This window comes from Hemitrygon akajei, chromosome 14 (assembly GCF_048418815.1).
Source record: "Hemitrygon akajei chromosome 14, sHemAka1.3, whole genome shotgun sequence".
Classification (NCBI taxonomy): domain Eukaryota; kingdom Metazoa; phylum Chordata; class Chondrichthyes; order Myliobatiformes; family Dasyatidae; genus Hemitrygon; species Hemitrygon akajei.
Genome location: NC_133137.1, coordinates 78,295,073 through 78,308,761, shown reverse-complemented (window position 1 = coordinate 78,308,761; position 13,689 = coordinate 78,295,073). Strand labels below are relative to the sequence as shown.

The window sequence follows — 13,689 nt, the reverse complement described above, 5'->3', positions numbered from 1 at the left end:
CAGGAAGAGGAATTCCTAGAATGCCTACGAGATGGCTTTTTAGAGCAGCTTATGGTTGAGCTCACTTGCGGGTCAGATATTCTGAATTGGTTGTTGTGCAATGAACCAGAATTGATTAGAGAGTTTAAAGTAAAAGAACCCTTAGGGGAAAGTGATCATAATATGATTAAATTCACCCTGAAACTTGTGAAGGAGAAGCTAAAGTCAGATGTATCTGTATTACAGTGAAGTAAAGGGAATTGCAGAGGCAGGAGAGAGGAATTGGCCAGAACTGATTGAAAAAGAACACTGGCAGGGATGACAGGAGAGCAGCAATGGCTGGAATTTCTGGAAGCAATTCGGAAAGCACAGGATATAGACATTCCAAAGAGGATGAAGTATTCTAAAGACACGATACACAACCATAGCTAACAAGGGAAATCAAAGCCAAAGAGAGGGCATATAATAGAGCAAAAATTAGTGGAAAGTTAGAGGATTGTGAAGCTTTTAAAAACCAAAGAAATCAACTAAAAAGTCACAAAGAAGGTAAAGATGGAATACAAAAATAAGCTAGCCAATAATATTAAAGAGGATGCCAAAAGTTTCTTCAGATACATAAAGTGTAAAAGAGAGACAAGAGTGGATATTGGACTGCTGGATAATGATGCTGGAGAGGTAGTAATGGGGGACAATGAATCATGGATGAACTGAATAAGTATTTCAATAGGTTTCAATAGATACATTTAATGTCAGAGAAATGTATACAATATACATCCTGAAATTCTTTTTCTTCACAAACATTTTGTATTATTCTTCACTGTAGAAGACACTAACAGTATGCTGGAAGTTCCAGGTGTCAGAGGGCATGAAGTGTGAGAAATTGCCTTTTCTAGAGAGAAGGTTCTTGGGAAACTTAAAGGTGTGAAGTCAGTTAAGTCACCTATACCAGTTGGTATATACCCTGGGGTTCTGGAAGAGGTGGCTGAAGAGATTGTGGAGTCATTAGTAATGATCTTTCAAGAATCACTGGATTCTGGAATGGTTCCAGAAGACTAGAGAATTGCAAATAGCGCTCCACACTTCACGAAGTGTGAGAGGCAGGAGAAAGGAAACTGTAGGCCAGTTAATCTGAACTCAGTGGTTGAGAAGATGTCAGAGTCGATTGTTAAGGATCTGGTTTCAGGGTAACTTGGAAGCACATGATAAAATAGGTTGTAGTCGGCATGGTTTCCTCAAGGGAAAAAATTTGCCTGACAAATCTGTTGGACCTTTGCAGAAATAGCAAGCAGGATAGACAAAGGAGAATCAGTTGATGTGGTGTACTTGGATTTTCAGAAGGCCTTTGACAAGGTGCCACAAAGAGACTGCTTAGCAAGTTATGAGCCCATGGTATTACAGGAAGGATTCTAGCATGGATAAAGCTGTGGCCGATTGGCAGATGGCAAAGAGTGGAAATAAAGGGAGTCTTTTCTGGTTGGCTGCCGGTGACTAGTGGTTTTCCACAGTGGTCTGTGTTGGGACCGATTCTTTATACGTTATATGTCAATGATTTGGATGATGGAATTGTTGGCTTTATTGCAAAGTTTGCAGATGACATGAAGATAGGTGGAGGGACATGGAGTTTTGAGGAAGTAGAGACCCTGCAGAAGGACTTAGTCAGATTAGGAGAATGGGCAAAGAAATGGCAGATGTTTGGAAATGTATGGTCATGTGCTTTGGTAGAAGTAATGAAAGGGCTGACTATTTTCTAAATAGAGAGAAAATACAAAAAAAAACTGAGGCACAAAGGGACTTGGGAGGATTCTCTAAATGTTAATTTGCAGGTTGAGTCAGTGGTGAGAAAAACAAATGCAATGTTCATTTCAAGAGGACCAGAATATAAAAGCAAGGATGTAATGTTGAAACTTTATAAGGCACTGGTGAGGCCTCACTTGGAGTATTGTGAGCAGCTTTGGGCCCCTTATCTTAAAACAATGTGCTGACAGAAAAGAGGGTTCAAAGAGGTTCACAGAAATGATTCCAGGATTGAATGGCTTGTCATATGAAGAGTGTTTGATGGCTCTGGACCTGTATTCACCAGGATTCAGAAGAATGAGGGGTTACCTCATTGAAACCTATTAAATTGTGAAAGGCCTTGATAGAGTGGATGTGGAGAGGATGTTTCCTGTGGTGGAAGAATCGAAGATCAGAGGACACAGCCTCAGAGTAGATGGAACAGATATGAAGAGGAATTTCTTTAGTTAGTGAGTGGTGAATCTATGGAATTCTTTGCCACAGGCAGCCGTGGAGGTCAAGTTTTTGTGTATATTTAAGGCAGAGGTTGACAGATTCTTGATTGATCACTGCATGAAGAGATACGGGGAGAAGGTGGAGATTGAATCTGAGAGGAAAATTGGATCAGCCATGATGAAATGGTGGAACAAACTTGAGATTCTTCTCCTATATCTTATGGTCTTCCTTTCTAGTCCCGAAGAAGGGACTGAACCCAAAATGTTGACTGTTTATTCATTTCCATAGATGTTGCCTGATCTGTAGAGTCCCTCCAGCACTTTGTGTGTGTTGCTCTTAAACAGAACCATGTTTGTGCCTTCATTCACCATAATATATTCCCAACTCAAGAGCCTCCTCTCCTCAAGTATATGAGATTACCTAGGGATGGGTAATACACATTCTGGAATGTAATCTGTAACATCTTCATCATCATCATCGTCATTATTATGTGCCTGTTTTCAAATGACGTGTGCAATCATGGTCTTTTCATGGCCATGATTATTCTTGGCAAATTTTTACAGCAGTGGTTTGCCATTATCTTCTTCTGGGCAGTGTCTTTACAAGATTGGGTGACCCCAGCAATTATCAACACGAGGTGTTATATCCACATTATACTTTTATTTCCTTTCTGTTCTTATCATCTGCTGAAATGAAACATGTTTCCTTTGGTGATTCCACAAAATACTTCCTCCACATCCCTCTGGCTTCCTTCTTCATCCTTCTGTTTTCTGGAATACATGTTGCTGTTATGAAGTTCAAAAATCCCTCAGCTGTATTGGACTGAATCAGATTTAATATCACCGCATATGTTGTATAATTTATTGCCTTTTGGCAGGAGTACAATGCAACACATAATAATAGAAAGAAGTTGAATTATAGTATATATATATAAAATAGTTAAATTCAATAAGTAGTGCAAAAATGAAAATAAGAAAGTAGTGAAGTGGTGTTCCTGGATTTAAAGTCCATTCAGAAATCTGATGGCAGAGGGGAAGAAGCTGTTCCTGAATTGTTGAGTGTGTTTCTTCAGGCTCCTGTACCTCCTTCCTGGATGTTAGCAATGAGAACAAGGCATGCTCTGGGTGATGGGCGTTCTTAATGATGGATGCTGCCTTTCTGAGGCATTGCTCCTTGAAGATGTCCTGGATACTACAGAGTCCAGTGCCCGTGATGGAGCTGGCTAAGTTTACAACTCTGCAGCTTATTTCAATCCTGTGCAGTAGCCCCCCACCCCCCCCCCCCCAACACCCCATACCAGACAGTGATACAGCCAGTTAGAATGCACTAAAATGTACATCTGTAGAAATTTGCGAGTGTCTTTGGTGACATACCAGATCTCCTCAAACTCTTAATGAAATATAGCCGCATAGCTGCATTGATACGTTGGGTCTAGGATAGATCCTCAGAGATATTGACACTCAGAAACTTGAAATTTCTCACTCTTTTCACTTCTGATCCCTCTATGAGGACTGGTGTGTGTTCCCTCATTTTACTCTTTCTGAAGTCTACTATCAGTTAACAAATAACTGATTTAGCAAATCATTTGGTTGGGTGGTTTCATCAACTCCTTCAATAAAACACTTTGAATCTAAGTCTTAGATGATGGTCAATTTTCAAAATATTCCACTGTCTCTTTCCATCTTCTCTTCTATTTTGGCTCTTTTGAAATGAAATCTTTTCCTTATTTTCTTCACTCTCATAATTTATTCTTTGTTCTTCTTACTGCTCTTCATTTTTGTCGTCCTGTCTCATTTAAGTAAATTTCCAGACCAAAGAGGCCCGAATGTTAATTCGCACGAATGCTTGAAGGAAACACGATACATTGATAAGACTCTTTATAAATAAAGCAAACAGATTTTATAAATGAACGCATAGAGCACAGAAGTAAGGGTATGACTCATAGATTATTGCTGAATTAATTCAGAATATTGGGAAGCAAGTATTGGAAAGGATATCACGGAATTGGAGAGATTTCAGTGGAGATTTCTGAACTGGTATTGGGGATAAGGAACTTTAATTAGCAATCTAGGGTGTTCTATTAAGAGAGGATGAATATGTGATTTGTCAAGGGTTTTGATATTATTAAAGGGACCTCTTTTCACTCATAGCAGAGTTGGTAACCGGGGATTTAATACAGTCAGGGCAACTGAAAAGTTTCTTTTTAACATACATGGTGATTGTCTATCGTCTCCAATGATGACAGGAAACTGATGTGAGAGAGTTTTAAAATGCAAAAGCTTTTGCACTTGGACAGTTCCTCTGTCTTGACCTCAGAAGTCCGGGTCCAGCGATACAAACAAACATCACAAACTGGGGTCTTCCTTGGTTGCATCGGCTGACTGTGCCTTCTGTGCCTTGTTGTGCCCTTCGTTCTCCACAGGGTGTTGCAGTACCACCTTCCTAGCACAGTGATTTGGAATATGCGTATGGAATATTCGTGAATGTCTCAAAAAAAGGGTGGATATATCTAACAAAAACATTCCAGGACTCTCAAAAAAAAAGAAAATTGGAAATAATTTCAAGGTTCTTTTAAGGAGCTACAGCTGTACAAACTATTTTCTTTTTCAGGAGCATGGTTCCAAGATTCTTCTCAAGCCTCACATCATTTTTCTTAGTTCTTTCCATTCCACCTGTTCCATTTTCCGTACTCTGCTGCATTTCTTTCCTGTTTGTCACTGTGGCACTTGTTCCTTCCTCTGTAAAGAACCCCAATGTGGAAGTGAGTAGGTGTGTAGCTGAAGGTGGGAAAGACAGCGGAGATCTTCCCTGCACCTCGAATGGAGCATTGGAAGGAAGCAAAGGCATCCTCTCACAGAGGAAGGTCTTCAAGAGTGAGGAGCATGAGACACTATGTCAAGAAATGTAGAGGAGGCTTGACTCAAAGGCAGAGCAATGGAAATGATATCTTTAATAATAAACTGCAAACAACAAGCCACCGAAGGCCACAAAACAAGAGGGAACTGATACACGACAAAACAACAAGGTAGCTGAAGGCCAGGGGGCAAGTAGTTGAGGCTGGCTAGTTCATATGAATGAACAATGATTGTGGATGAGTGCTAGGTTTAAATAGGTTGCAGGTGACGAGTTAGAAACAAGCGGCAGGTGATTCCTGTTAGCTGGGTGGAGACTTGGGGGGTGCTTGCCTGTGCAGGCCTGACAGGACCACCTACACCCCACAGCCAGCACACGACAGTCCAGGACGATTCAGATGGGTCCGGTGGAACTCCTTGATGAGCAATGGATCCAAGATGAAACCTAAAACCAATGGCTCCCAAAACGTCTCCTCTGGGCTGTACCCTTCACAGTTGTCCAGCAGCTGTACACCCTATTCACGATGACATGAATCCATCAGCCAGCAAACCATGCACATTAGATGTTCTTCCACCATTCTTGGTTCCGAAGGTGCAGGCCCAAGTGGTCATTGGAGAAAGAGCTTGAGGCAAGACATGTGGAATGTAGGTATGATCTCGAAGGATAGTGGCACCTAGAGATGGTAAGTGACTGGATCAATGGGACAGATGACCTTGAAGGGAACGAAGAATGGGGGGGAGAGCTTGCAGGAGCAGATTTTGGGTGGACAGCCAGGCAGGGTCCTCAGGCTGGAGCAGTCTGGCTGGGCACTGCTGGCAGTTGGCCTGGTGGCAGTAGGCATGGTTGACAGCTCCTTCTGACTGACCATTGGTCTGCAGATGATAGTCAGGGGACAAACTCACTGAGGTGCAGAGGAAGGAATAAAGATTTGCCAGAATCAGGAGATGAATTGTGGACCCTGGGCTGACACAATATCCTTGAGGAAGCTGTAGAGGTGAACTACATGGTGAAGAACCAGGTCCACTCTATTAGTGGCAGATGGAAGTTTGGGGCATGGGCCACCTTAGAGAACTGCTCCACCACTGTCACGATCACTGTGGCTCCATTGGAAAGTGGTAAAGCCGTGATGATTCTATGGTGATTTGGGACCATTGACATTGCGGGACTAGTAGGGGCTGAAGGACTTGATGTTCCCCTTCAGCCAATGTCTCCATTTCTCCAAGGCCCATTTGATGGCAAACAACTCCCTGTCTCCTACTCAATAACAGTGTTTTATGGAGTTGTACTTGCATGAGAAGAAGGCACAAGCCTGTGTCTTCCCATCTGGTCCTTGCTGGTAGAGGATGGCCTTGGTGCCCACATCAGAAGCATCAACCTCTACCACAAAAGGACCGGAGGGGTTTGGATGGAAGAGAATGGGAGCGGTGGTGAAGTCGATGATGGCAAGCAATTTCACTGGGTCCATGGTTATGCTTTAGGGTATAAGGATGTAATCAGGAAGGAAATCACTGGGGTGTGAAACTGGCATTTTTCTAACTTGCAGTACAGTTGGTTTTTGAGGAGACATTGAAGGACTGAATGGATGTGACAAATGTGGTCCTGGGGTCCTTGGAGAAGATAAAGATGTTTTCCAGGTAGACAAACACAAAACTGTGTAACATGTTTCAGGGGATCTCATGAATGGAGGCTTGGAAAACGGCTGGACTGTTAGAAAGTCTGAAAGGTATCACCAAGTACTTGCAATGGCATCACCAGGTATTCGTAGTGGTGAGTGGGTGTTATGAACGCCACCTTCCACTCATCCCTGGCAGATGCAGATTGGATTGATGCACTCTATAGATGCAGTTTGGTGAAGATTTGGGCCCAGCAGAGTGTTTACAAATGCACTATCCACCAAAAGGTGAGAGTAGCAGCTCTGGATGGTGATTTTGTTGAGTTCACAGTAGTCAATGCAGGGACAAAGACCCCCAACTTTCTTCTTGATGAAGAAGAATCGTGTACCAGCTGGGGACTGAGATGGATGAATGAATCCATGTTGTCGCGCATCGGTGATGTAGTCATTCACGGTTTGGGTCTCAGGAGGGGAGAGGGAGGGACAGATAACTTGGGGGATGGACAGTACCCAGGAGGAGGTGTATCTGTGTGGCTGCAGGGTGCTTGCTTTCCTTTTACAGAAAGCAATGGCATGGTAGTGGTACTCCTGTGGGAGTTTGCTGAGGTCGAGGGTTTCCCCTGTCCCCACAGATTTACAGGATGAAGTTATCTGAGGTTGCAGACAGCTGGTCCAGCAGGTAGGTCCCCTGCAGTGAGACAGATGACCAGGCGGAGTGAGAGTTGTGGATGCCAGAGGTAACCCAAGATGAGAGGAGTGTTGGGTGAGTCGGATTGGGTGGATTCAGGGTGTTCTTCGATGTTCGAGCACATTGTGTGTGTGTTCTAACCAAAGGACGTCTGTCAATAACTGTGATGCAGAAAGGGTGTGAGATAGACTTGGTAGGGAGTCTAAGCTGCACAGATAGAGTCTGGTCCAGAAAGTTGTCTGCACCGGAATCCACCAGAGCCTCTTGTGTGCATGGAGCCATCAGGGTGTGGAGGAGGACAGAGAGAGAGTGAGACAAGCTATGATGCTGGAATAAGGGGTAGGGTGGACATTACCAGATAGAAGGCTCCTTGTCTCTACTTGAAGGTGCTGTCTTCCTGGATGCAGTGGGCACTTGATGTGCGGCTGATCAGTGGCTCTGCAGTAAGAACACAAGTTGTTTCTCCACCAATGCTCGTGCTCTTGGGAGCTCTCCCCATCTACATGGGTTCTGGAGGATTTTCTGATGAGGGTCCTGCAGCCTGAAATGGTTCTGGGAATGAAAGTGGTGTTCTGGCTAATGAGCTGGAGGGTCATCCCATAATATGCTTGTCAACATGGAGGGCCAGAGTGATGAGGCTCTTGAGGTCAGTGGGCATCTCCCGGGCGGACAGCTTGTGTTTCAAGCTCTCTGAGAAGCTGTGATGGTAATGAGCCAGCAGGTCTTCCACAGTCCAACTGAACTCCGCTGTGAGGGTCCTGAATTCCACGGTGTAATCTGGCACTGAGCATGAGGCTTGATGCAGGTGAAGCATCTGATCCACTGCCTCCCATGCACTTATTGGATAGTTGAAAACCCGGTGCATCTCAGCGATGAATTCCTCATATTTATTCAAGCTGGTGGTCTCATTGTCCCAATTAGCAGTGACTCAGGCCAGAGCTTGCGCAGTCAGGAGAGAGATAACGCAGGCAATCTTGGCTTGATCCATAGAATACGGAGTCGGCTAGAGCCCGAAGTGCAAGATGCACTGGAACAGGACATTGCAGCATTGTGTTGGAGATCTGTTGAATCCTTCAGCACCGGGGTGCCAAGGGAGGATGATGGCTGGCATGGGGTTACTGCAACGAGACGCAGAGTGGGTTAAGAGTGGTGAGTGGATGGTCAATGGTTTCTTCTGGCTTCTGGATATGTGTGTTTGTTAAGACAGACAACTTCCTTTCAGCAAGCAAACTCTGTTGGGTGACCCATTGTATCAGAAAATGTAAAGGAGGCTTGATCCAAACACACAGAGAGGTGGAGACGATATAGCAGTGAACAATCACTTTAATAATAAACTGCAAAGTAACAAGCCACAGGGGGCCACAAAACAGGAGAGAAAGATATTTAACATGACAAGGCAACAAGGGAACTGGAGGCTAGGACAACTGGTTGAGGCTGGCTGTTTTAATGGGTGAACAAGGACTATGGATGAGAACTGGGTTTAAATAGGCTGCAGGTGATGAGTTGGAAATGATTGCTAGGTGACTCCTATTAGCTGGGTGAAGGCTGGGAAGTGCCTGCCTGTACAGGCCTGACATGCCAGGTGTGGCATTTGAAGCAGACTGTTTGTTTTGCAGTAAGGAGTGTGAAGAAATGTCACCAGTGATGAGAAACACCCAAATAATTACCAGAATTATGAAAATGATTCCATTGTATGCCAAGTTGAGCCTTTATCACATGGTCAATAATAGTACATAGAACATGGAACTGAACCGCACAGTACAGGCCTTTCAGCCTATGATGTCAAGTTGATCTTTTAACCTTTCCTAAGGTCAATCTAACCCTTCCTTCCTACATAGCCATCTATTTCTTTCATCCATGTGGCTTAATCAGAATTTCTTAAATGTCCCTAATGTATCTGCTTCTATCATCACCCCTGCACACCCTGTGTAAAAAAACCTACCTCTGACCACCTCCTACACTTTCCTCCAAGCACCTAAAGTTAGGCCCCTCGTATCAGCCATTTCTACCCTGAGAGAAAGAGCTAGTTGTCCAGTCTATGTATGCCTCTCGTCACTTTTATTTAGCAATGCAGTGCAGTGTAGGCCCTTCCAGTCCTTCCAGACACACCACCTCAGCAACCCCATAACCCCAAATAACCCTAACTTTAATCACAGGACAATTTATAATGACCAATTAACCTACCCAGTATGCCTTTGGACAGTGGGTGTTAATCGGAGGACTCGGGGAAAACCCATGCTTTCCACGGGCTGGAAGGGGACTCCTTACAGAGCAGCACTGGAATTGAACTCTGAACTCTGGAATGCCCTGAGCTGAAATAGCATTGCGCTAACTGCTACAGTACCATGGCAACCAATCACCTTGTACACCTTTCTTGAAAGCACAATCCTTTACATCAGAAATTGTTCCGTGCATGTTGACTTGACTTGTTTATATACAAGAAGGCTCCTAGAGATGGTGTCAGTTGATTGGATGGGGAGAGTGTAGGGAGATGTCCAGAAACTGTAAGAATGCATTAAGGCAACTTGAAGGAATGTGATGATATCTCCTGGGTTGTTAATGAAACTCCAGAATGAGTTGCCAATTATTTTATGAGCTGTGACAATGTTTATTGTCAGAAAGGTTTTGTCCTTCAGCACGTATGGTGGGTTGGGTGTGCAACAAACCCATGAACTTATTTGAATTTAATTGAAATCATTTTCTTTTGTGAAATTTGACTGCATGTAACTGAAAAGAGATGAGATGTTTCTGTGCAATGAAAACTAAACACTCTAGATCATCAATTGGAAGTTACAAGAAAAACATAGTGATGAGAATTAAATAAATTAGATTTCATCAGTTATAAGACCATAGTGCCATACAATGTAGGAGCCCATTTGGCCCATCGAGTCTACTTCACCATTTCATCTTGCTGATCCATTTCCCTCTCAGCCCCGATTCTCCTGATCTTCTCCCCGTCACCCTTCATGCTCTGACTAATCAAGAATCTATCAACCTTTGCCTTATATATACCCAATGGCTTGGCCTCCACAGCCACTTGTGACAACGAAGTCCACAGATTCTTCACTCTCTAGCTAAAGAAATTCCTCCTCATCTCCATTCTAAATGGATGTCCCTCTATTCTGAGGCTGTGTCCCCTTCCAATCGGCTCCTCTCTCATGCCTCTGTAATTCCCTTTACTCCACTGTAATACTGATACATCTGACTTTAACTTCTCCCTCTCAGACTGCAGGGTGAACTCTATCATAGTATGATCACTGATCCCCTAAGAGTTCTTTTACCTTAAGCTCTCTAATCAATTCTGGTTCATTGCACAACACCCAGTCCAGAATTTATAACCCCTTAGTGGGCTCAACCACAACCTGCTCTAAAAAGCCATCTTGTAGGCATTCTGCAAATTCAACATTTTGGGATCCAGCACCAACCTTATCATGAATTTATTTATTTAGAGATACTGCACCTTCCGACTCTTCTAACTGCATCCTCCAGGAAAACCCGAGAACCCTAATTTAACCCTAACCTAGTTGGGGACAATTTACAATGACCAATTAACCTACCCAGTATGTCTCTGGACACAGGGAGGGCACCAGAGCTCCAGGAGAAAGCCCATGGGGAGGACATACAGAGACTCATTACAGAGGGTGCCGGGATTGAACCCCAAACTCTGGGATGCCCCAAGCTATAATAGCATCGTGCTAACTGCTCCATTACTGCAGCACCCCAAAAAGTGATTTACACAGAACTCACAATCATGGTCAGAATATGAAGTATTATTATGAATAATTTGCTGGTTGAAAAAGAATTGTTCTTCTGAAAAAGTACAGGCTTCTTTGGTTAAGAATATAGGCTTTATATGTTTGGATAGTATTCTCACCAAAACAATTTGTGACAACCATTTGATGGCAGACTCTTTGCACTGATAATGCAAAATACTCATATTACCTCTTTGGTAAGTTCTACTCCAAACTATGTCTAATTTGCAGATTTCGATCGTTTTCACCATGCAACAGAAAGGGTAATCCGATTTGGAGACTTTGTGTGGAAGAGGAGCACTCACAGTGGTCCCGGATTGAAATCCCAATGGGAATAACACCTAACCCATCACCTGAACCTCAGGCCCAGTAAACGCCATGCACCACAACCTCATAACCAGCTTCAGAGGTAAAGATCTATTTGATATGGATCTGTAATATCTAGATTATGCAATGGAAGTATATAAGGCAAGGAGTTCCCAACCTGGAGTCCACAGACCCCTCGATTAATGATAGGGGTCCATGGCATAAAGAGGGTGAGGAACCCCTGATATAAGACACCCTGAAGAGATAGTCCAATGCATAGTTAGCAAGTAACCACAGTCAAAACATTACTCTCCAACTGCCCAAATCCTTTAAGACAATTTCTGCCATATAATATTCAGTAAACTCACACTTCACCTTTGATAGGAGATGCCACGTGTGACAGCATGTTCTCTTCTGAATGTAAGAAGTCTCCCTCTTGACTCTTAGATGTGCAACTTGCCTGATTTTCAGGCTTTGTCTTTTTGGTGTTAAGGATATAAGGATGAACATCCAAAGAAAAGTGTCGACTGTGCTTCTTCTCACCATTAGCAGAGACGCTCCCTTCGCTTTTATTGGACGGTTGATCTTGGAAGTACTTTGGAGTGGAGTCCAGGAGAGGAGCTGCAAGGCTGTCTGTCGCCATCTTGCGCCGCACTGGCTTGGGCTTTTCTCCTTTGTTGTTCTCAAACTTCAAGGCAGTCAAAGGCTCTTTGAAAGGCTGGTGCAGTGGGTTTGTGGTTGGAATCCATTTCATTTTCTTTCTGGGCCTCTTTATGACCAGTTGCTCGTTGCCGTCGATGTCGGCCGGGTCGACACTGGGATCAATTGTCTGAATTCCTGCATCCCTCATTGTTGGAGTGACATCGTGGTTGGACTGGGCCAGAGCAGCCAGCAATTGCCGCACCACGTTGTCATACATTAGATCGCTCTCATTTGTTATGAAGTCTAAGCGGTTCAGTGATTTGATATGGTCGCGGTTTTCGTTGCAAAACATTGCTAAAATATTAATGTCGCAAAACTGTGACTTCAGCCACTGTTTTTTAGTCTTGATTCCAACCTTGTGTAGTTTATCAAAAATAAAGTTGGACTTTCGAACTATAAAAAGATGGATTAGGTTTATCAGAATGATGAGGTTGATGAAGCAGAGCAGAACAATGTCTACAATGGCAATGATGCGCTGCATCTGCACTGAAGGAAGTTTGCAGTTGACACGGACGTGGAGCATCTCATTGCTGGACAAGTCTGGGGGCTCCCCCAAGGGGCAGGTGAATTCATTCTGCTTCTGATTCGCGTAGTAAGTACAGAGATACGTGATTGGGATGACACTCAAGAATACAACCGACAACTGCCTTGAGAGATACAGTCTAGCCAAGAAATTGCTTTGCCCCCGCTGCTCCAAGTATTTCTCAAAAAGGTTTTGTTCCGGACTCTTCTCCTTCTCGGCGTTTTCAATGATTTCTCTCTTCTCCTTTTCCGTGATGCCCGCCCCTTTGGACTGGATCTGCTTCTCTATCTTCGGAGCCCGCCCCTCGGCAGCACGGTGATAGCAGTTGTCTATCTCCTGAAGCAGGAAGTTCAGTTCGGAAGTCAGCCTGGTAGACGCGAGGAATTCCCATCCCAGGACAGGGATGTACATGATCCCAGCAAAGGCGAGTAGTGCATAGGGAAGGAACTTGTGTTCAAACAAGGAAGGCCTCTGGCTGGCTTCAACCCCTGGCACAGCATCCTTCAGCTCAGTCCAACAGTAACCTCTAGCGTACAAAGCCTGGTCGCGGGTGAAATTGCTCGGCGTGTAACAGTATATTGACTCCTCTGTGTAGCAGAGAGAAAAGTCACAGTTGTACTTAAAAAAATAACTGTCAAAGGTGTTCTGTAAAAGAAATATTTTAAATAACACCATCAATTACATGACATTTTATTTCTTTATGTTGACATCTGCCCTTAGAGCCAATCACAAATTATTATTTATTTATTGAGCTACAGTGCCAATAGACCCTTCCAGCCCTTTGAGTCCCACTGCCCAGCCCAATCACAGGATAATTTACAATGACCAATTAACCTACTAACCGGTACTGTGGGAGGAAACTGGAGCACCCGGAGGAAACCCACGCAGTCACGACGAGAACGTACAAACTCCTCACAGCCAGTGGCAGGAATCGAACCTGAGTTGTCTGTACCATAAAGCGTTGTGCTAACCGCTACGCTACCATACTGCTCTCTATTTTATAGAGCTCTAATACTGTTATGCATGGAAGTTCATTCACTTAGGG

At 43.9% G+C, this 13,689-nt stretch overlaps 1 protein-coding gene across 3 annotated transcripts in view; it reads right to left on the bottom strand.

The window, feature by feature from the left end:
• The window catches only part of panx2 (pannexin 2), a 53,826-nt gene that overhangs the window by 5,416 nt on the left and 34,721 nt on the right, over positions 1 to 13,689 (bottom strand). For all 3 annotated transcript variants that reach the window (XM_073066384.1, XM_073066387.1, XM_073066386.1), the window contains one exon: positions 11,795 to 13,231. In XM_073066384.1, the coding sequence (XP_072922485.1) occupies positions 11,795 to 13,231 (1,437 nt within the window). The remainder of the gene's footprint in view (positions 1 to 11,794; positions 13,232 to 13,689) is intronic.